The sequence below is a fragment of the Pollachius pollachius genome (assembly GCF_949987615.1).
Source record: "Pollachius pollachius genome assembly, chromosome: 20".
Lineage (NCBI taxonomy): Eukaryota > Metazoa > Chordata > Actinopteri > Gadiformes > Gadidae > Pollachius > Pollachius pollachius.
The window spans coordinates 7,603,856-7,626,790 of NC_136953.1; the positions used below are offsets into that span (position 1 = coordinate 7,603,856).

The 22,935-nt window shown below is 48.2% G+C and overlaps 2 protein-coding genes across 2 annotated transcripts; both read left to right on the plus strand.

Annotated features, from left to right (window-relative positions):
• Positions 1 to 2,685: 2,685 nt before the first annotated feature.
• LOC307090940 (uncharacterized protein) lies at positions 2,686 to 15,640 on the plus strand. Its single transcript, XM_079757745.1, has 20 exons — positions 2,686 to 2,972; positions 3,312 to 3,412; positions 3,599 to 3,668; positions 3,769 to 3,899; positions 4,208 to 4,296; positions 4,662 to 4,761; positions 5,068 to 5,111; positions 5,242 to 5,319; positions 5,957 to 6,153; positions 7,773 to 7,837; positions 8,180 to 8,286; positions 8,394 to 8,496; positions 8,600 to 8,699; positions 9,032 to 9,071; positions 9,248 to 9,299; positions 9,676 to 9,787; positions 10,597 to 10,680; positions 10,936 to 11,053; positions 12,860 to 12,950; positions 14,311 to 15,640. The coding sequence occupies exons 1-20, from the start codon at positions 2,756 to 2,758 to the stop codon at positions 14,383 to 14,385; spliced, it is 1,974 nt and encodes a 657-aa protein (XP_079613871.1). The 5' UTR covers positions 2,686 to 2,755; the 3' UTR covers positions 14,386 to 15,640.
• A 3,769-nt stretch (positions 15,641 to 19,409) lies between these two features.
• LOC307090912 (lecithin retinol acyltransferase-like) lies at positions 19,410 to 22,100 on the plus strand (the record flags this gene model as incomplete). Its single annotated transcript, XM_079757719.1, has 2 exons — positions 19,410 to 20,042; positions 21,886 to 22,100. The coding sequence occupies 2 exons, from the start codon at positions 19,410 to 19,412 to the stop codon at positions 22,036 to 22,038; spliced, it is 786 nt and encodes a 261-aa protein (XP_079613845.1). The 3' UTR covers positions 22,039 to 22,100.
• Positions 22,101 to 22,935: the final 835 nt, after the last annotated feature.

Below are 22,935 nucleotides of genomic sequence, written 5' to 3' on the forward strand. Positions count from 1 at the left end.
CATGGGACCTATGAGATCGAAAAATATGAATGGGTTTCAATGGAGAGAAAGTAATTATTTTCTTTATATGCCCTGGATTACACACATGTTTGTGGATTTAAATGATCATTTTTAAAATTTCAACTATGCACTAATCAACGTGGGCACCACCCACATTCGGAGCCCAATCAATGTACTCCTGCTGGACCCCAGTCAAAAAACTTAAGTCACCAGGTCACCTCAGACTCAAAAAAGCTGAGGATGTGCAAAACAACAACAGCTTAATAAGTAGATTGGCGAACACAGAGCTTGCGTGTTGCTGACGGATGTCACAATCTCTGTGTTCGTCAATCTACCTATCGAGTCTTAAAAACAAAATGGCGTAGACGGGTGATCTACTGATGGTATTGTGTGTATAAAATGTCCTTTTTAATAAACAATCTGTACACTTACAAAGTTCTAAATGCCTCGTTTTATATGTTAAGACCCTTATTATACTACCAAAGAAGTGTCGGGCTACTTTTAGCCTTTTAAGTGGTTTAAAATAGTGATTTAGTTTTTACCATAACCAGTGCCCCCATCGTTCCAAGTTTATAGCGTTTTGATAGAATCGGCTAAAAACAGCCAACTGAAGAAAGCGTCTATATACGGTTTTGGTGCTCCAAAACGAACGTTTCAACTCGTTATACAAAACATATCCCAAATCCATTTTACACCAGCATTACCCTTTAATGTTCTTTGGGAGGAACGCAAGCATTTGGTCTGAGCAGCGCAAAGGAGCTGTCCTCGTTAGGCAACAAGCAGCTCGGGCTGACCGACAGAGTGGTAAACTCACCGGCCCGCTTGGGAGAAACCAAAGCCAATAAGAGCGCTGTCTTAAAGGACAGGGACAGAGGCTCGAAACGGTCTCTGGACAACCCGCTCTACCAGATCAGTCTGACAATGTCGGGGCGCAGCCTGAGGAGGCTTCCTCCGGGCCGTAAGCCTCCCTGCCAGCCGACAAGGAGACCAGGGCAGAGGAGAGCAGGGCGAGGTTGTTGACCGCCGCCGCAGATTGTGAGGCACAGACAACCACTCTGTCCGTCAGGCTGACAATCTGCTTCTGGAAGCGGTCGGGGGGCAGCGGCTTCTCGTTAGGACGCCATCCGGCGCCCGGACAGAGAAGCGCTGTCAGGGTCGCCTGAGTATCAGCCCACCCCTCCACGTTGGTGAAGTCGGAGAAGGCATTCACCGGAGCCTTCAATGTAGAAGGATCCCCACCCACAGCGGTGAAAAGATGCTGAACGGGTGGGAACAGGGGGCACTAGGTAGCCCGCCGGGAGGAAGACAGGGTGCGAAAGCACTCGCCCTGCATGTCATCCGACATGGGGGCGAGAGGCGGGGCTGGCAAAGGGATGCCCTTCATGGAGGCCGCCTCACCCATGATTGCGCCGAATAGATCGGCCCTCCGGCACGGCTTCTCCCTGGGGACGACCCTGGTGAAGAACCCGGACGCAGAGTCCGCAAAGACCTCGTCCAAGGAGGCGTCGTCGTCCACCTCTATGTGGTCGTCGTCGGCTTCGACGTCCGGAACTCCAGCCTTTAAAATGTAGATGGCCTCGGAGAGGTCCAACGACGGTGAGAAGAAGAGGTGCTTGGAGAGGAGCCCCTCTTCAGGCAGCGTGCGGCAGGCAGCGCAGGAAGCGGGGGTAACCTAGGCAACTGCGGCGTGTTCAGCGCTGAGGCATCTGAAACACGCCAGGTGCCCGTCACCTGGCGCCAGAGAAGCATGACAGGAAGCACAATGAGGCCCTGAAAAGGGCCCAGCTCTTAAGGAAGCGCTCTCCAGTGGCCCTGAAAAGGGCTGTTGGTCTGTCGCCTCGCCAACGCCACTGCCACAAGGTTCTTCAAGCTTAGAAGTCATTGTCTGCTGTTGATCAGTACAATGCTGAATGAAAAGGGAGGATGAGCGGCGGTATGCGCCGCCTTATATACATGGTGCCGTGGGAAATGTGGGCGGTGCCCACGTTGGTTGGTGCATAGTTGAATGCAGGGACAAGTCCATAAGGCGGAGCCTAGACGCCGTAGCCTACATGAGATATAACCTAACTTGATTCTTCCATAATGAAGAGCCGTCGCAACAGTATGCGCTGACTGCAGTTCTGTTAGCAGACACTAGATGGTGTGCTTGGACATGCCTGGTTTGTGGCATCATAAAGTTGAGGTATAAACAGACTGAAAGTGTCTTGTTTCGATACCCAATGTCTACCTGTAGGTATACCAGAGCAAGATACCCTAACCTCATGAATCAGAACTCACAAAGGAAAAAAGTAACTGCTAAACACTACGTTGTAAATGTTTACTGATACCTACTCATAGAAAGTAGATAGTTCATTCATAAGAAAAAATAAATAAATACATGAAATATTAAAATCGAATACTAGCATTTGTGATTCTGTGCGGTTGACACGAAGGATCAGGATTCAACCTTACAAGGTGTCTTCTTTTTCTCTGCTGTCATCTGCTGCAAGTGACGGTATGGTAACTTGGTGTTCCGTAACCTAGGAATAAACTTGGAATTGAACCGTGTACTGGAAACCTTTTTGACCAATCCAATAGAGACTGTGGATTTACATTCAATCTATTCTGAGCTTTTCATGTACCACTGCTTGCTCAGCCCGTGTTCCTCGTCGGACTGTTATTGGCGGCGGACGTGCAGCTTGAACCCCAACCCTTTGCCTTTAGCCTGCATTCACCTGCAGCTTTGCACCGTCCGTAGCCACAACTAGTAACCTCAATGTCAAATTGCCAGCATCTAGTCCACATTGCCCGGCGCTTGGCGATGTCCAAAACGCGTAGGATGTTGCGTTGCAGCCAGCGCCTAATGTACCATTACAGTAGTAATACTGCTAAAAGTTCTACTACTCCATGCAGTACTACACACTACTCTACCTCCAGCAAGTCCGTCCGGATAGGATGCGCCTCCGGGTTTTGGGGAGACACCTCCACATCAGGTACTGTGACAAACTAAAACACAGACAGACACTATTTAAGTCTTTAAGTTTGCACTATGTAGGTGATGTTTTTGGCTGTAACGGCAGGAACTGGCTGTAAAGTAAAGGAAAGTAGTCAGCTATAGGTTTTGAAGTTTTTGTCAGGTGTCACTAGGCCCCTGGTGGGGTAACCTGTCAACTAACCTGTCATGTAGTCTTGTAGTCAGGCAGTCTAGTAATACACATGTTTGTACTGTATAGGTAGTATATGACACTTAATCTCACATTACCTATTTAACTGAGTGTGTATGTGTGTGTATGCACGCATGTGTGCCTCTGTGCCTGTGTGTCTGTGTGTAGTGCCTCAGCTGATCTATGGCGGGAAGCTGGACTTCCTGGTGTTCGACTACCTAAGTGAGATCACCATGTCCCTCCTGACCGCCGCCAAGGCAAAGACGCCTGTGAGTTCTGCGTGTTTGTGTGTGTGTGTGTGTGTGTGTGTGTGTGTGTGTGTGTGTGTGCATCATACTTGTGCATTTGTGTTTGCAGAATGAATAAGATCATGGTATGCCTTGTTTGTGTGATGTCTTTCTGTTCTATATTTCTACAGACCATGGGTTTATTGTCTATGTTCTATATTTCTACAGACCATGGGTTATGCTCCTGACTTTGTGCAAGCAGCCATCGCTCCATTCATCACTGACATCCACAAGAGAGGTGAGGTCATCAAACTACTGATAATACTAGTACTCTTATAGTCGCCCTTCCAGCTATGTGATCAGTAATACTGTGTGTGTGTGTGTGTGTGTGTGTGTAGGTATCCGAGTGGTGAGCAACGCTGGGGGTGTGAACCCCTTGGCATGTGCTGGAGCTATACAGGAAGTGATTAAGAAGGCGGGGCTTGACCTGAAGGTTGCCGTGGTGACGGGCGATGACCTCATGCCTCAGGTTAGAAGCAGACATCGTTTCTAGTGGTGAAGCGATGGGTACCAATACTGGTTTTAATCTCCTCCTCTCCTTTCCTCTCCTCTCCTCTCTTATCCTCTCCTCTCTTTTCTTCTCTTCTCCTTTCCTTTCCTCTCCTTCTCTCCCCTGTACTCCTGTCCTCTCCTTTCTCCTCCATTCTCCTCATCCTCTCTTCTTCTCTCCTCTATATCCTTTCCCCTTTTTACTCTCACTTCTCTCTCGTTCTTCCTTCTCTTTTCTCTCACCCTTACTCTCTCCTCTCATCTCTTATTCCTCTCCTCCTCTCTCAGAAAGGCAGTCTGTCTGAGGTGAAGATGGCGGATGGTAGTGGTAATCAAAGGTTACCACGGACCCTTCACAGTATGAATGCATACCTGGGGTAACAACATACACCTGTTGCAAGAACACACACTTGTTGCATACACACCTGTTGCCGTTTATACAATGCGCTGCTTGTCAATGCCTTAATATGATCAACCTACCCTCTTTCCTCTCCCCCTGTCTCTTCCTCTGTCCTCTGCTCTCTCCTATTCGCCCTCTCTCTGGCCCACGCCCCTTCCTCCCTCCTTTCCTCTCCCTTTCCCATCCTTCCTCTCTCTCCCCTCCCTGTCTCCCCTCTTTCCTCTCCCCCTGCCTCCTCTTCTCTCCTCTTCCCCCTTCTCTCCCTGGCCCACGCCCCTCCTTCCCTCCTTTCCTCCCCCTTTTCCTCCCTCTCTCTCCTCCCCCCTCTCCCCTACCCAACAGGGCGGTGTCTATCCAGAGGAGTCTGGACCGGGGGGCTGACATCGTGGTGACGGGCCGCTGTGTGGACTCAGCAGTGGCCCTGGGACCCCTGATGCACTCGGTACCCTGGAGGAGAGAGGGAGCTGGGGGGGAGAGGAGAGATGGATAGAGGAGGAGAAAAGGGGAAGGATAGAAAAGAAGAGGAGTGGAAGAAGTCGATGGACAGAGATATGGGGGGAAAGGAGAGAGGAGGGACGGAGGGAGAGAAATGTAGAAGAGGGAGGATTAAGGGAGGTCGGGAAAAGGAGAGGGAAGGAGGAGAGAGAGGAGTGATGTGTGTATATGAAGGAGGAGGAAGGAGTAACCGAGAGTTCCAGGTGTGTGTGTGTGTGTGTGTGTGTGTTGAATAGAGTGTTTTTCATTGCAGTTCGGCTGGAAGACAGACGGCTATGACCTGCTGGCTGCCGGAAGGTGCACATATATCCTCAACTATTAATAATCATAGTCTATGTCTATTACTCTGTCAATGTTATGACTGTGTGTGTGTGTGTGTGTGTGTGTGTGTGTGTGTGTGTGTGTGTGTGTGTGTGTGTGTGTGTAGTCTTGCAGGTCATCTGATAGAGTGTGGAGCCCAGAGTACTGGAGGAATATTCACAGACTGGCACACTGTCCCTGACTGGTAAGAGTCTCTCTCTCTCTCTCTCTCTCTCTCTCTCTCTCTCTCTCTCTCTCTCTCTCTCTCTCTCTCTCTCTCTCTCTCACTGTGTGTACTGTGTATCTCTCTCTCTCTCTCTCTCTCTCTCTCACTGTGTGTACTGTGTATCTCTCTCTCTCTCTCTCTCTCTCTCTCTTACTGTGTGTACTGTGTATCTCTCTCTCTCTCTCTCTCTCTCTCACTGTGTGTACTGTGTATCTCTCTCTCTCTCTCACTGTATGTACTGTGTATCTCTCTCTCTCTCTCACTGTGTGTACTGTGTATCTCTCTCTCTCTCTCTCTCTCTCACTGTATGTACTGTGTATCTCTCTCTCTCTCTCACTGTGTGTACTGTGTATCTCTCTCTCTCTCTCTCTCTCTCTCTCTCTCTCTCTCTCTCTCTCTCTCTCACTGTGTGTACTGTGTATCTCTCTCTCTCTCTCTCTCTCTCTCACTGTGTGTACTGTGTATCTCTCTCTCTCTCTCTCTCACTGTGTGTACTGTGTATCTCTCTCTCTCTCTCTCTCTCTCTCTCTCTCTCTCTCTCTCTCTCTCTCTCTCTCTCCCTCTCTCCCCCTCTCTCTCTCTCCCCCCTCCCTCCCTCTCTCTCTCTCCCTCCCAGGGACCGGATGGGTTTCCCCATAGTGGAGTGCTCTGTGGACGGCTCCTTCGTCCTCTCCAAGCCCCCCGGCACCGGGGGGCTGGTCTCCTTCGGTACGGTGGCTGAGCAGCTGGTGTACGAGATCGCAGACCCCCGCCGCTACCTGCTGCCCGACGTCACCTGTGACTTCAGCCAGGTGGTCGTCACGGAGATACCAGGTAACACACACACACACACACACACACACACACACACACACACACACACACACACACACACACACACACACACACACACACACACACCTACACACACACACACACACACACACACACACACCTACACACACACACACACGTTATTCTCCGAGCACATAGGCAGAAGCTCTGCTGCAGACAGCCCGCTCACACTCACACACACCCATCCGTCACATACACTGTTATGAGAATGTGACCGGGAATCGAACTGCTCACTGTTTTAATAACCTCTTAACATCCATCCATCACCCCTCCCACACGTCTGGACCTCACACAGCACAACAAATGCCTTATCTCTCTCTCACACACACGCACACACACACACACACACACACACACACACACACACACACACCTCATGTTCTCTGTCTGTTTCTAGTCTGTACATATTTGAAGATAACATTATCAAACTTCACTATTTCAAACACACAATCACACCTATCTTTTCAAGCATGCATTATTTTTGTAATTATAATTATAAACATATTGTTAATTAGTATAAATGGTTGAGTATTATCTAAGTTAATGTTCATAGTAAAGCTGTTAATATCATTATGGATAAAATCAGTAATAAATACTAAATAAACATTCAGCTCAGTCAGCCTGTCTAAGTCCTTAAATGACCGTAAAATAACCCCTAAAAAAATCTGCCCAAAACCACTCCAAACTAACCCTCAGATGACCCTGAAACAAGCCAAACTAACCCTCAAGCAAACCCTGGTCCATCAACCCTGCACGAATCCTCTCTGAACTCCTGACCCACAGGAGCTGTGTGTGTGTGTGTGTGTGTGTGTGTGTGTGTGTGTGTGTGTGTGTGTGTGTGTGTGTGTGTGTGTGTGTGTGTGTGTGTGTGTGTGTGTGTGTGTGTGTGTGTGTGGGTTAGTAGTTCCATTCCCTGCCTGGCTCGCCAGCTCAAAGTAGCCGTGCATGTGCTTGAACCGCAGACATGCGTCAAGCTGCATCAGCGGCGGTATATCAGACCACGTGAACCCCGCCGACCAACTGTAGGGCTCCATCTGCCGCTCACAGGGTTGTTTATAAGACGGGGAGTTGACTGGGATGTCTCATTGGTCAGCGATTTGCATTCCCCGCACACAAACACAAAAACAGATCCCCGCAAAAACAAACGGGCCATAGGGGGTTCCACAGTGGGGACCCCAATAGTGATTGGTTGTTAGCGGGTTCCTTGACTGACTGAGGTCAGCGGTGGTGGAATGTTCCAATAAAAAAAAGCTTGGGGGGGGGGGTGAACTTAAGATGAACCCATTGGTACAGTCCAGATCTCTTCAACAACACTAAAACACACACACACACACACACACACACACACACACACACACACACACACACACACACACACACACACACACACACACACACACACACACAGATACACAAGCATAAACAAATTTGTTTATGGTTTGTGTGTTGACTGGGAACAACTGTTCCCAGGGAACGGTTTCGTCTTGGATGTCCAGATTGTCCTGAAAGCATATTCATGTCTAATTATAGATATTACATACAATACATATCCGTGTGTGTGTGTGTGTGTGTGTGTGTGTGTGTGTGTGTGTGGTCAGGTGTGGAGGGAGGAGCAGTCAGTGTATCTGGTGCCAAAGGTTACGCCCCGTCATGTGACTACAAGGTAAGAAGAACAGCCATCTAGCTCTCTCTCTCTCTCTCTGTTAACTCTATGTCTCTCGCCCCAGGTGTGTGCTACCTATATGGATGGTTTCAGCTCTCTCTCTCTCTCTGTTAACTCTATGTATCTTGCCCCAGGTGTGTGCTACCTATATGGATGGTTTCAACTCTCTCTCTCTCTGTGTTAACTCTATGTCTCTCGCCCCAGGTGTGTGCTACCTATATGGATGATTTCAGCTCTCTCTCTCTCTCTGTTAACTCTATGTCTCTCGCCCCAGGTGTGTGCTACCTATATGGATGGTTTCATCTCTCTCTCTCTTTGTTAACTCTATGTCTCTCGCCCCAGGTGTGTGCGACCTATATGGATGGTTTCAGGGCGACGGCCGTGTGTCCGGTGGGAGGACCTCGGTCTGCGGAGAAGGCCAGACGAACGGCCCAGAGCCTCATTACCCGGTGTGTGTATGCGTGTGTGTGTGTGTCTGTATGTTTGTGGATTATTTGTGTCATAGCATTAAATTAAATCAACAATAACGTTTTTTTGTGTGTGTGTGTGTGTTCAGGGCGAAGAGGCTGTTCACACAGTTGGGGTTCGAAGATTTCAGCTCCGTGAACATTCAGGTCCTGGGAGCTGAGGACACGTACGGAGCCAACGCTGCTGGCCCGGTAACACACACACACACACACGCACACGCACACGCACACACACACAGTTATATATATATATATACAAACACGCATCATCTAAATGACTCGTGTGTGTGTCTAGGGTTCCAGGGAGTCTGTGCTGTGGATGTCTGTACACCACAGACAGAAAAAGGCTCTGGAGTTCTTTGCCAGAGAGATCGCATCTGCGGGTACTGGCATGGGTAAGACTCACACTCACACACACACACACACACACACTAGTGGAGCAGTGTGTGTGTGTGGTCAAATAAATGGCCAGTCGGTGGGAGAATGATGAGTTTGAACGATGGTGATGGAGTGGATGCAACTCAGGAAGTAGAAACTACTGAGCAGCGTCAGCTGTCATCAGACAAACAGGACCCTCCAGGACCTCTGCATACCGCATATCTCTTTCTAATATGTCTTTCCCTCTCCCTCTGCGTGGCTCCCCCTCTCTGCGCCCTGCGGCCCCTCTCCCGCTCTACCTCTCCCTCCTTATCGCCATCCTCCCCTCTCTCTCTTTCCCTCCCTCCAGCCCCCGGACTGATGGGAATCGTTGGCGGACGTCCGAGAGTGTACGTATGTTTCTGATTCGCTGGCGGATAGTGTGGCTCGCATTTATGGTTCCCTGCATCGAAAAAGAGCAGAGTCTACCGAAAGTTTGAGAAAAAACGTCTGAATTCTCTCTCTCACTCTCACTCTCACTCTCTCTCTCTCTCACTCACTCACTCACTCACTCACTCACTCACAGGTCCCCTGTTCTCAAGCCGTTCTTCTTCATGCTTCCCAAGTCCCTGCTCCAGGTGAGCTTATCTGGTCACCTCAGTAATGTCCTAGTCTAGTGGTTAGGGTGACTCCGGCCTGAAAGGTTCAGGGATCGACCCACACTGTCCACGTTCTACCTGTATGCATTCTAGACGCTCCCTAGCCCCTACCTGCTCCTTAGTGACCTTTAGCTGAATTATGGAAGGAATAAACCAAAAATCCACTTTCCTTGACAGCGGTCATTATATGCTTAGCAACGGTCAATTATCGAAAAAGAATTCACCGCCGGAAGTCTGGAAGGCCCATACAAGTGAGCGGGGCATTTCAGGGCATTGAGAAGAGCCGTGTAATAAATAAGATAAGTGTCTACTATATAGACTACTCGCATACCATGTTTTTATGACATCACAACAGGTGGAGTTGCACATTGGTGGAGAGCTAGTTGAGACACTGTCAGAGGGGGCGGAGCCAGAGTCAGCGCAGCAGGAAGCCCGGCCCACTCAGGAAGAGGAACCGACTGATGCTGGTATGTCATTTGAAACAAACCTAAACACACACACAAACTCACAAGAGGGGGAGGGAGGGAGGGAGGAGAGAGAGAGAGAGAGAGAGAGAGAGAGAGAGAGAGAGAGAGAGAGAGAGAGAGAGAGAGAGAGAGAGAGAGAGAGAGAGAGAGAGAGAGAGAGAGAGAGAGAGAGAGAGAGAGAGAGAGAGAGAGACTGAACCACATCCTCCATCTCCACTTTAATTCTGCTGCCAAATGACCTTGAATTTCCCACAAACACACACTCATGTACACGTACGCACACATGTGATTCCTGGATATATTGGGACTTTATCTTTGTCTGATTGGTTTGTGGTGAGCAGGCATAACTAATGGATTATCAGCACACTGATGAAGATAATCATGAGTTAGTCACTATAATCCATCCCTGATGTATGACCTCAGAACCACAGGCGCACGGGAACGGTCAGAGGTGTATTTGTGGTACTTCAGTAATACTGGGTCCATGTGTCTTAAAGCGTACTAATACTGTATGTCCCTGGGGACATTAAGATGAACCCGTTGGTACAGTCCCAAACTCTTCAACACCACACACACACACACAGATACACACGCATAAACATTAATGCTTGGTTTGTGTGTGTTTACCGGGTTTACCCAGTTTACCCAGTTCCCTGGGAACAACTGTTCCCAGGGAACTGTTCGTTCTTATTGTATCAATGAGATGTTATGTTATGGCTATCATTGTGGGGAGTGTGTTTTAATGCTATCTCTGTGTGTGTGTGTGTGTGTGTGTGTGTGTGTGTGTGTGTGTGTGTGTGTGTGTGTAGAGCTGCCCAGCGGGATCCACAGCTACAGGATAGAGGAGCTGGCATACACACGCAGTGGAGACAAGGGAGACTCGGCCAATATAGGTCTCACACACACACACACACACACACACACACACAGGATGCACAGTGGGACCTCTGTTTCCTAGACTGGGTGGAGGTGTCCACGCTGGGCCTCGCACACGTACCATCCAAGCTGGAAGACGCACCCGTGCACATTTTAGTCCTCGCCAAGATGTGGGAATACCACATACACACCTCTACACGCAAGTTAGGGCCTTCAATCTCTCTCTCTCTCTCTCTCTCTCTGTGTCTGTGTCCATGTCTCTCTCTCCCTAGGAGTGATTGCGCGTCACCCGGCCTTCTACCCCTACCTGAAGAAACACCTGACTTCTTCTGTGGTGGAGGACTACTTCTCTCACCTCATACAGCCTGGCACACCCAGCGCGGTCTCCCGGTGAGTGAGTGAGTGAGCGAGCGAGCGAGCGAGAGAGAGACCTAGGACCCTCCCATGATAACTATGAGCACTTCCTCACCGCAGGAGGAGTTTTTGGGGTCCATCTGTTTGTTTCAGCCGATCAGTATAAATGGTCTGGATGAGTGAGTCATTCGATATGACTGAATAGGATTTAACATGCCTCCGGTGGGAAGATGAGGCCACAAGTAATGGCTGCTTCCGTTTGCGCTCCAGGCCGAGCTGAACCCAGGCAGCGGCCTTGACGTCCCATACATGTTCTAATACATATAGGACAGGGCGAGGCGCCGAATAGTGTTAGAAGAGGTCATCTTCCAGCTGAAAGCTTCTGGGTTTGATCCCCAGCGCCCGCGGTCTGCCCTGTAGGCATCCTTCAGCAGAAGGGCCCCCTAACCCCTCCCTGTCTCTGAAATCACTGTAAGTGGCTAATATTAAAGTGCCTGCTAGATGACTAAATAGTCAATAGGAAGCCTGTGTGAACTCTTCATTGTTAACCCGCTGCCCACAACTCTGAAGTACCAGGACTTCTGTACAACTTGAGTACCAGTACTCCTATGAGGCTCAAGTCGCCACTTCTATGGAGCTGTCGTCAGGACCTGCTGCATGTCGCTAGGCAACCGCTGCATGCCTGTTTGGGTGACGTCAGTGCGCTACGTAGGAGATGTTTCTCAGGGTACCGGACACTCTTTAAGATGCTAATCACTCACTGACAAGCCACATTGATTAGCATAACCTTTCTCAATCCTCACGTTGTGTGAAAACACTGTGTGTGTGTGTTTGTGTGTGTGTGTGTGTGTGTGTGTGTGTGTGTGTGTGTGTGATCTTCGAGTAACTCCTCTACCTTCATTCACACACAAATACATGGATACATATGTACAAAAATGCTTGCATACACACTGCTAACTTTAACTCCACTAGCGATTGCTTAGTGAGCAATAAAAAGGCTAACTATCACACAGCTAGTTTTAACACCATTAGCATGTTTATGATAAGCTATGATACAGCTCTACCACGTTCTGATCACCACCTACTGAACCGGCTGTTGGATGGTTAACTGAGTGGCTTAATGGCTAGCAGGCTGCTGGAAGCTGTCCAGCAATGCTAGAAACAGAACCAAAAGCGGCCCGGTTCTGGCCGTAAAGCTAATGGTTGGATGTCGGTGTGGTACTCATTAGATTAATGAGAAGGTTCCCATGGTAACACAAGTGACCTGTATCTCCTTTCACTGTATACAGACACACACACACACACAGCATGCGGCATGCAACTGACTGTGTGCCTAACAACCCAATAAACACATGCACGTGTCCCATAAAACACGTCCAGAAACCACAGAATGCAATATGTCTGAGTTTGTCCTGATCGGACACCTCTTTTAACACACACAAACACAAACACAGACACAGACACAGACACAGACACACACACACACACACACACACACACACACACACACACACACACACACACACACACACACACACACACACACACATTCCAGCTCACCCACAAACCATGTGTTATAGTTGCAGTTAAACTCAACTTTATTGGATGTGTGTGTGTGAGTGAGTGCGTGCGTGTGTGTGTGTGTGTGTGTGTGAGCTCACGCTATTATTGTTTGTCCATCTGAAGGCCATATGTTCTCATGTGTCAATAGTTCATACACGTATTTTGAAAGAAACAAAACTGAGACACTAAATTATCACAAAACCAAAACTATTAGATAGATATAGAGGACGTGTATATATAGAGGACAAAAGAATTAAGTGTATGTATGTGTGTGTGTAGGTACACTCTTCCTGGGATCCAGGGCCTGAACTTCGTTCTACAGAACTGTCTGGGAGGGGGAGGGGTTGCCTCACTCCGCAGTGACCCCCAGGTAAGACACATAGATCACACACACATACACAACATATCTTAATACACAACTAAACACACACCCCTCGGTCAACATCCACACAAGGTTAGTTCTACTTCCTGTTTTCCCTGTCCTGCTTAATTCCGTCACTCTCTCTTTAATAGAATACGTAGATATGATGATTTCAATTGAATGGTTTCATTGCACATGGCTCAGACCAGGGTTCCCGCTACATTCCTGCCGCCCTAGTTAACTAAACTTCACAGAAGTGACGTCTGGATGTTAATTCTCTAATGATTATGAAACATCAGTGTCTGAGCATTGCCCCGTGCACAAGTGATTCAGTAATTATTATTGATCGCATTTGCTTTGGGTTCCCATGTGGATGTAATTACCAAACCATCCACACACACTTAACACACTTGATGCACGCACACACACACACAGACACACACACACTTACACACATACAAGCACGCGCACATGCACACACAGACACACACACAGACTGACCTCTGATTCTTGACCTTTAACCTGACTTGCTGTTGATGAGGTCACACACTCACTTCCTTTTTGAAATTTTGCTCTCTGTCATCTTCTTTCCTTCTCTTGCTCTCTCCCTTGGTCTCTCACTCTGTCACTCTCCATCTCTACCTCTGTCTTTTTCCCGCTCTCTTTCTGTCTCTCTCTCTATCCAAGAGGTCTATCTCCAAAATATCTCTTCTCTCCTCCTCTCACTATTCATCCCCCCCTTGGATTCAGACTGGAAGTGATGTCACCGCTTTTAACAGCTTTTTTTATTACTTCACTGGAATCTACGGGACATCAAAGAAAACCACATACACACTCCAGACACCTCTCTCTTACACACACACACACACACACACACACACACACACACACACACACACACACACACACACACACACACACACACACACACACACACACACACACACACTCGGTACACACTCCACAGACACAAAGCTGTGGCAGTGTTCACTTGTGCCATCCATTCTATTCCAAACAAGTGTTTAGTGCTGTCTCTTTCATCTGTCCAATCCATGTAGGCGTGATTAAACCCTGGCTAGGAAGCTTTTCAATAGTGCCCACAAATGAGCAGATCCAGAGCGCATTCTCAGTCTTGGAGACAGTGAGCCTTTTAGGTAAATTCATACAACTGGGCACTTCATTTTGATCAGAAGGGATGGCTTAGGCTGCGTTCAACAATCAACACAAATAAAAAAAAGCTATTACACTTACTCTTGCAACTTGTTGCTTTTCATTCAGAGTTGCCGCACTGCCTGACATTTGTTCACATTGTACTAATTAGCTTGTTATAAATCTGATGTTAACTCTCGCTCTCCGTCTCTCGGCCCAGGGGAAGGCCTATGGTCAGATGCTGCTGGACCTGAAGCTCACCGGTCTCCCAGACCTCATGGGTCTGGTCGACTGAGGAGGAGACATGGACACCCAGTGAGGGAGAGTGATGAAGAGTGACCCATAGAACCCAGTAAGAGAGAAAGAAGGAGAACACTCATGAAATCGACAAAACAACATTTCATACAAATTCTTGCACAATTTAAATGCAAGTCCGATCCCGTGAATTACCCCGTGAACAAACAAATGCTCTTTATTTATTTATTGATTAGAGACGGTTTGTTGTGATCGTGTCACCGAGACCAAGTTAGCGTGTGTCAGAACATTAGCCAACCAATCAGAACATTAGCTGGACCTTGTCTACTTTTGTCAGAAAGCCAATCAAGGCTTGACTCCTCAAATCCCGGACTGGGGGCTCTACATAAGGCCCTAAAACACACACGCTAGTTGTGCCTTTTAAAATGTGAACATGGAGACGTTAGGGGCCCCGGACGTCTGCCCAGGGGCCGCGTGGAATGTGAGGGGCTCCCGTCTGGAAGTCTGTTTCCTTGTTTATCCATAATTGCGACCAGACCAAACCAAGACCGAGCCAGAATTCCTGGCTCGGTCGCCAGTCGCCATGGAAACACATTAGTACAGCACTTACCAACGCTATATGACACACTACATATAGCGTTTACTGGCTATTTCTCCGTAGATATATAGCAGTAGTAGAAGTATCACTCATGAAATGAGGAGCTTAACTTGCTGTGCCCAGATAGATGTAGAGCCTACGATGACTAAAAAGGTCTGGCTACACAGTGCTAACCCTGTCTAGCTTTATGTAGAGCTAACTGGCCCTGGATAACTAGCTGTAGCTCTAACTATCTCCAGCTAAATGTAGCACTCACTTTGTCTAGCCTAATGTAGTGCTTCCTATAGAGCTAACTGCCTACGGATAACTAGCTATAGCGGTAGCTATTTCCATCTACATGTCAAGCTAACAGTTAGCAACCAAACGGAGATCATCCATCTTGAGCTTTCATCTCCTGGTGTGTGTGTGTGGGGAGGGGGGGGGGACATTACCTCATTGGGGTCGGTCTGGATGATCCCTGACCCCTAGGCTGGGGGCCACAGGAAGGAAAAAATGAAAATGAGATTCAAATTTGTAGCCTTTTAAACGTGAAAGTATTGGCAATGTTTAATAAACGTTGTCTTTTGTAACATAACCGCATTATACGATAAGACCTTAGTTCGACAAAACTATGGTAGCTGGGTAGTAATTTAACCATGTAGCGATTGATTTAGAAACCATACTACCTGATAGTTGTATGGTATTGTGACACCGCCAAATAACATTTGATAGTGATTTTGTAAATTCTTGATAATAAAGATATTTTCTTGGATCGAGAATTGTAGCACCCGTTTGTTGGTGTGTTTGTTGGTGTGTGTTATTTCCATGTAAGTCTATGTGTGTATCTTAGAGAGAGCATTCTGCTTTTAAGAAGTTGCATGGGAGAGTGAGAGAGAGAGAGAGAGAGAGAGAGAGGATGTAAAAGATCAATAGGTGTCATCAGTGAAACTTCAGTCAGAATGACAGATGTGTGTGTGTGTGTGTGTGTGTGTGTGTGTGTGTGTGTGTGTGTGTGTGTGTGTGTTTGTGTGAGTTATGCAGGCAGAGTGTAGAAAACATTTGGTTCCCAAAATATGAAATTATGCAAAGCCAAATTCTCCAAAAGTTGGTTTGGCCCAGAGTAAACCATATGTAGCTGACTTTTTGTTAAACAGCTAACCGTTCTCAAGTTCTTTAGTAGAATGTGTATATGAACTATAGTCGGCTCAAACCTTATCAACTACAGTTGGCTGAAACCTATAATAGAATGTGAATTATGAACTTATGTCAGCTAAAACCTTTAGTACAATGTGTTTACAGTTGGTTTAAACCTTTAGCTAAATGTGTTTATGAACTATAGTTGGCTAAAACCTTTAGTAAAATGTTTTTATGAACTACAGGCCAAAAAGACGAATGGCAAGTCCTCTTTGTTTACAAAGAACAAGAAAATTACCTAGAACACGAATAAACAAACATTGCCTTCACAAATAGTGGAAGGCTATTAATGTTGTGAAAAACATCGGTTACAATTAGCAATGGTTAGCAAGATAAAGCGTCTGAGCAACAACACTCCCTGAACTGTGTTTGGAGGTTGGAAGCCGCGTGATTGGCTGAGGCTGTGACTAAAGTTTGGAAGATTCCAGAAAGGGGATCGGGACCCAGCTCACCCTCTCTCTGTCTTCATGGCTCCGGATTGATTAACATTCATCTCAATGTAGACGAGCTGTGCGTGAGTGTGTGCGTGTGTGTTTCATTAATCACTACGAAGCTCAAGTGAGGGTTTTGACCATGGCAGCTGAGCTTTTTTGTCCTGTTCATAAACAGCGCATTCACAAAACACAACAAATACACACACACACCAAACACACCAAAAAAACACACCACACACAAACACACATTACAACACGCACACACACACACCAAACAAAACACACTACACACACACACTCACACCAAACAGAACACACACACACACACCAAACCCCTGACTAAGACACACCAAACAACAAACGTTCAAGCACACATACACAACCCCACGCACACACAAACTCTGCTGGAAGAGGCCAGGCAGGATAAAGGAGAGACAGATTACCCCTCAAATAACTCATCTTTCAACACTGAGCCTGTTTCCCAGGCGGTCTCTCTCTCTCTCCCTCCTTCTCTATCGCCTCTCTCTCAGCCCCCCGCCCGTCTTTCTCTGTCTCTGCCACTCTGTTTCAGTCTCACCCCTCCCCCCCCCCTTCACACGCTTGCAAACAACGATGAACAATCTCCCAGTTGGAGTGTGTGTGTGTGCGTGTGTGCGTGTGGGTGTGTTTGTGTGTGTGTCTGCCAGTGAGTGTTGGTAGTTAATCAATGTCAATGTAAAGTTTGCCAACAAGATTTAAATATTCTCACTGTTGTCACACACACACACACACACACACACACACACACACACACACACACACGTACACCCACTACCTCAGCCTCCCACACACACACAAACACACACACACTCCTAATATTCCACCTAATATATGCATGTGAATGTTAGAGCCATCATGCTGGCACACACACACACACAATCACACACGCACACACACAAACACACACTTTGAGGGGTCTAGTGGAGGATCATGGGTAATCCCCGGGCCCCCCTCCAGCTACTGGCGGCTGGGGGCCTTGGCCCCTATGCTAAGGTATGTTATCACCCCCCCCACACACACACACACACACACACACACACACAGCACTATAGCTAGCTAAACCCCTTAAACAGTATTCATTCCTCACAGCAGGGCGCCAGCACAGTGTGTATGCTTTGTGTGTGTGTGTGTGTGTGTGTGTGTGTGAGAGAGAGAGAGAGCGTGTGTGTGTTCCAAATGAACTAATCCATCTTAATCCTCTCCTCTTCAATGAGGAAGGAGGAAATCTGAACCTGGAGGAGGTCGTGAGGTCAGGGGATGGCTGGTCTGATTGACAGGAATAAGGGATCAATAAACACCATCTTCTTATCCAGAGAAATGGGACGATTAACCAAAAAAACACATTCATGTATCTACTCATTAAGGACATTGTCTTATATTGTGTGTGCTTTTTCATTGTTTTCAGCACTTTTATCCACAGCAACAGGGAATTTAGATATCATTAAGGAGCAGGTAGGGGTTAAGGATCGTCTGTCTCTAGGATGCAGTGGAAGACAGGGGACATTGGGGATCAAACCCAGAACCTTCCAGATTGGGGTCAAACACCCTAACCACCACCACTGGCCTGACTTCATGAGGACATAGCTGTGAGGTCTGTGTACATAACCATATGCTGTGTTTGTTAACACATAGGTATCCTGATAATGGGGGCTTCTAAAATAGAGTTTATGTGTGCGTGTGCTGCTATATATTAGTATTATGTAAGAGTGTGTAGATTGTGTGTGTGTGTGTGTCTGTCTATGTTTGTGTGTGTGTGTGTGCGTGTGTTTGTCTGTGTGTGCATGTGTGTCTGTGTATTGAATCCATTTGGTGTCTCCTGAAGCTGAACCGCAGTGACCACAGGCGGGTGTTAGCACTGGCTAGCTACAGTTCTCATGGGGCAGAACTATGTGTGTGTGTGTGTGTGTGTGTGTGTGTGTGTGTGCATGTGTGTGTGTGTATGTGCATGTGTTTGTGTGAGTGTGTGTGTGCGTTTGTGTGTGCTTCTGTGTATGCATTTGTGTGTTCTTCTGTGTGTGTGTGTGTGTGTGTGTGTGTGTGCGTGTGTGGGCTTGGTGTGTTTGTGTGTGCATGTGTGCGCTTGGTGTGTGTGTGTGTGTGTGTGTGTCGGGTGACAAGCAGGATTTGTGGAAACTGTGAGCGTTCTCAATTTGCTGGTTTGGCAGCGAAGAGGGAGGCCAGACAGACATACAGACAGACAGATAGACAGACATGCAGGCAGGCAGGCAGGCAGGCAGGCAGGCAGGAAGGCAGACAGACTCACAGACAGACAAACAGACAGACAGCCAGGCAGGCAGACAGGCAAGCAGACAGACAGACAGACAGACAGACGGACAGAGGGATAGACGGATGGATGGATGAATGGATGGATGGCTGGATGGATGGATAGATAGATAGATAGATAAAAAGATAGATTGATAGAGCGGTAGATAGATGGACAGAAAAAAAGGCTGAAAGGGTTTACCTCTCTCCATCACTCTTTCTCTCTCACTCTCCTTTTTATTATCCCCTACTCTATCCATCCTTTTATCCAACTTGCTAAGAGCCTAATATATGTTGGTTTGAAATGCACATTGCTGATAAAGGTTTTGTGGAAAGCTTTTGGAGAAGCTTAATGATACTGACATTCTCTCTCTCTCTCTCTCTCTCTCTCTCTCTCTCTCTCTCTCTCTCTCTCTCTCTCTCTCTCTCTCTCTCTCTCTATATATATATATATCGTTAGACTTTTTCCTTGGAAGGCAATTATGCTCCTTGAATTCCCCGTGACGTAAGTACACCCCGCCCCCAAATGTTGATCAAACCCTTCCACGGCGCGCGAGGATGCCCCACTCTCGAGGCGCCTTGGCTCGAGCTGCGGTCGTCATGCTGGACTCGCTCATGTTCCTCCTGGAGAAGCTCATACTCCTCGCGCACTTCACTATCTCCAGCTGGCTATCTCCGCGCGGGGCGGATAACGGGGACAAGCCGCCCCCCAAGACATTTGAGCGGGCTGGGATCCCGGCGGGCACCGGGTTGCCCCAGTACACCCACATCCACCACGACCAATTCAAGCCGGGCGATCTGCTGGAGGTTCCGCGAACTCTGTTCACCCACTTTGGCATCTATCTCGGAGAAGACCGCGTCGCGCACCTCATCCCGGACATCCTCCCGGTGCTGAAGAGCGATGACCGCCAGATCCGCGAGATGGTGACCAACACCCGCCTGTTGCTAGGTGTGCTGTCCAAAAACGCGAGTGTGCGCGTGGACAACGTGGAGGACTTCGCGTATGGCGCCGCGATGCTGGTGAACGCGATGGACCGCGTCGCGCCTCGTCCTGCGCTCGACAATGCGGAGGTGGCGCGGCGCGCGGAGAAGCTGGTGGGTGCCGTGACTTACAGTCTGCTCTGGAACAACTGCGAACATTTTGTGACGTACTGCCGCTACGGCGCCGCCACCAGCAGCCAGACCGAGCAGGTGAGAGAAATTGGGGGACGGGCGGCGGTTTTAACGCGCCAAACGTTTTTACGCACGAGGATCCAGAACGGCTGCTTTCATCTCTCTTTCATCTTTCCTTGTGATCTCTTTCCCCTGTAGCTTGAACCTCTCTCACATCTCTCTCTCTCTCCCTCTCATCTCTCTCTTTACGCATCGTGATGCGCACATTATTATTGTTAGAAAGTTCCTTCCTTCGTTTTGTGGTTGAAAGAGAGCAATGTGGACTTCAACAACAATACCAATGTTGGGTCTCTTTCGTTGCACTCAAACAAGAACATTGATGTCTTTGTTTCATCCAAATATGACGAGTCAGCAACAACACCCCAAAACAAGTTTGGTACACATCTGGGCCTCCGAATCTAAATAAACAAAACAAGCACAACACACTAACCCAAACAGCTTCAGACCAGACAAACACTCCAGAGCACTCCCCACTCAACAACTCACGCCAGGCTTGTTTTTTGTTGAAATCCGGATGGAAACACAAGTTTCCATCTCCCCATCCCTCGTGTCGCAGTCGTTTAACTAGCACTAGGTGAGGCCTGCTGCCAGGGGTTAAAACCAGGGGTAACTCCAGTTCGCTCTGTCCTGTCCAAGAACAAGGTCTCCATTCAAACTCCCCTCCAGTGTTTTGGGGGTTGGGGGAAGGAGGGAAGGGGGAAAGGGAGGCGGGGGGGTTTGCAGACGACAGGCTAGGTTTAGGTTTCCAGCTCATGTGGGCTGAGCGCAGGCCAGACACTAATTGGCTGTCAGCTGCAGAGGGGGAAGCGGGTTGAGATGAGCTGTGGTCCGCATGACGAAGAACCAACCGCCATACCTGCACCGCAGGGGCAGGGGGGAGGGGAGAGGAGTGGGAGGGTGGGGGGAGGGGGGGTTAGGGGGGCTAAGGCGATACTGGCAGAGGCTGGAGGGAGTGAGCTAGAGAGAGGGAGGGATACAGAGATGTAGGGGGGAGTGAGAGGGAATAGAGAGCGTTGATGGAGAGGGAGAGAGAGCACCAGACACACAGAGAAGTCAAGGAGAGAGAGAGAGAGAGAGAGAGAGAGGGTGAGGGTGAGAGAGAGAGAGACAGAGGGAAGAGAAAGAGAGAGAGAGAGATAGAGAGAGATAGAGAGAGAGAGAGAGAGAGGGAGATGGACAAACCACAGTGAATGAATCCCATCTGAACCAGAGAAGTTCCCAGATTGAACCCCGCCACGCACTGTCCTCTCGGCTACCCTAAATATTGCACTTTAATCCATTTAGTCTGTAAGCGGTTGCCAGGGACAACTCACAACTGACCCCTCTTAAAGTTAGCTGTGGCGACATGCTGCTATACTTACCATGTCAATTGCATATTCTTATAACTTCTTATAACATTTATTTATTATAAAAATGATGATTCAACATTCAATGGGCTTTATATATTGGCATGGAAAATGTGGAAAAGTAAAATATGAAATAAATATGGAAAATGTTGCTCTCTCTCTCTCTGCCTCCCTCTACTAGTAACTGTGCTCAAGAGCTTTCTAAATAAACAGGGCTTCTCTGGCTGACCCAGTGTTTATTTACGGGACGCTGAAGAGAAGCGCGTTCCAGATGTGCTATGAGGAGCGTGCTCCACTGATGTCGCTAAGAGAGAGATGCTTGGGCCACTTCCCCTCTGCCGCGAGTCCTTGAGCAAAGCCCCATTGAGTTTAGGGTTGAGCTGATGGGTTATATTCATGAATCCAAGTTAAGATCTCTGTGAATTATTGTGTTGGTTTGACTTATAAAATGTTGATGTATCTTAAGGGAAATTGTAATTAATGTTTTTCCCTCTCTCCTCCCCTCTCCTCCTCAGTTCTGTGAATGGTGCAAGTCTCTGATCCGAGACCAGCGGTGTCTCCTTCTCTCCGTGCTCCTGGGCATGGCGTCCATGGTGTGTTTGGGCGTTTCCCTGGGTACCGCCCTGCCATCCCTCCTCGTCCCCTTCACCCTGTGGATGGTCAGTTAGGCCCGGTTACCGACGGTTACAAGGAAATTAGACTTGTGTGGTACAAAGATCGTCGCGTACGAATGCCGACCTGACTTTTCTGGACGGGGGTCATCATCGGTAGGAGGGGAGGGAGGTCGAGATGGGGGGGGGGGGGGGGGGGGGGGGGGGCAGTGTAAGGAACGAATGACATCAACCCGATTCTTGTTTTCCAACTTCACAAACGTACGTCTCTCGTATGTGTCCTCTGTTTGACTTTCCCAAAAAAACCCTCCAAAACACCCTTGTGCGATTGGCTGATTCCCAGGAAGTTGGACTGGCCTCGGCCCAGGAGCAAGAGCCACGACTGCCGCGCCAGGACAGAGGAAGGGAAACACTCTCCTCTGTCTCCCTTTACAGTCCACCTTCTAACTTCGGAGCAGTCCATGAAATCTCAACGAGCCTCTTATGTAGACTTCACTCTCACCTCTGTCTCTGAGCCTCCTTGGGAGGGGCCACTAATGTGGTATGAAGAAAAGTGACGTAATTTCCATTTCTCTGTGTACGTTGTTCATCCATAAATTATTCTCCTTGTCGGCCTTCAAACCTACTCACGATCAAATGCATGTAGTTAGCATGTATATCATTAATACATGCTAACTGCGGCCCTCTGCCCGGAGCCACATATGGCTCCCGCACCAGAGGTTGGTAAGCCTTTCTCTAGAGGAGCGCTCTGCATCAACTCGTTCAGATCGGAACTTCTTCGAGACATAAACTCCACAAAGTGGTGTTTCTCCGGGGTGGGACATTGTGTGAAAGCTTTGTATTGTGTGTAAATAGTGTTTCTGTGTTGTATACTGTTTACATCCAGTCCATATATCAGACGATATCCGACGCAGGGACGTACGAAGCGCTTTTGTAAATGTTTGTAACCACTCT

Excerpts from the sequence above, each read along its gene's own strand:
- LOC307090940 (XM_079757745.1), top strand. The coding sequence starts at position 2,756 with ATGTCAAATTGCCAGCATCTAGTCCACATTGCCCGGCGCTTGGCGATG. Across the intron at positions 5,320-5,956 it reads TGGCACACTGTCCCTGACTG|GGACCGGATGGGTTTCCCCA; the intron begins GTAAGAGTCTCT and ends TCTCCCTCCCAG. Across the intron at positions 8,700-9,031 it reads ATCTGCGGGTACTGGCATGG|CCCCCGGACTGATGGGAATC; the intron begins GTAAGACTCACA and ends CCCTCCCTCCAG.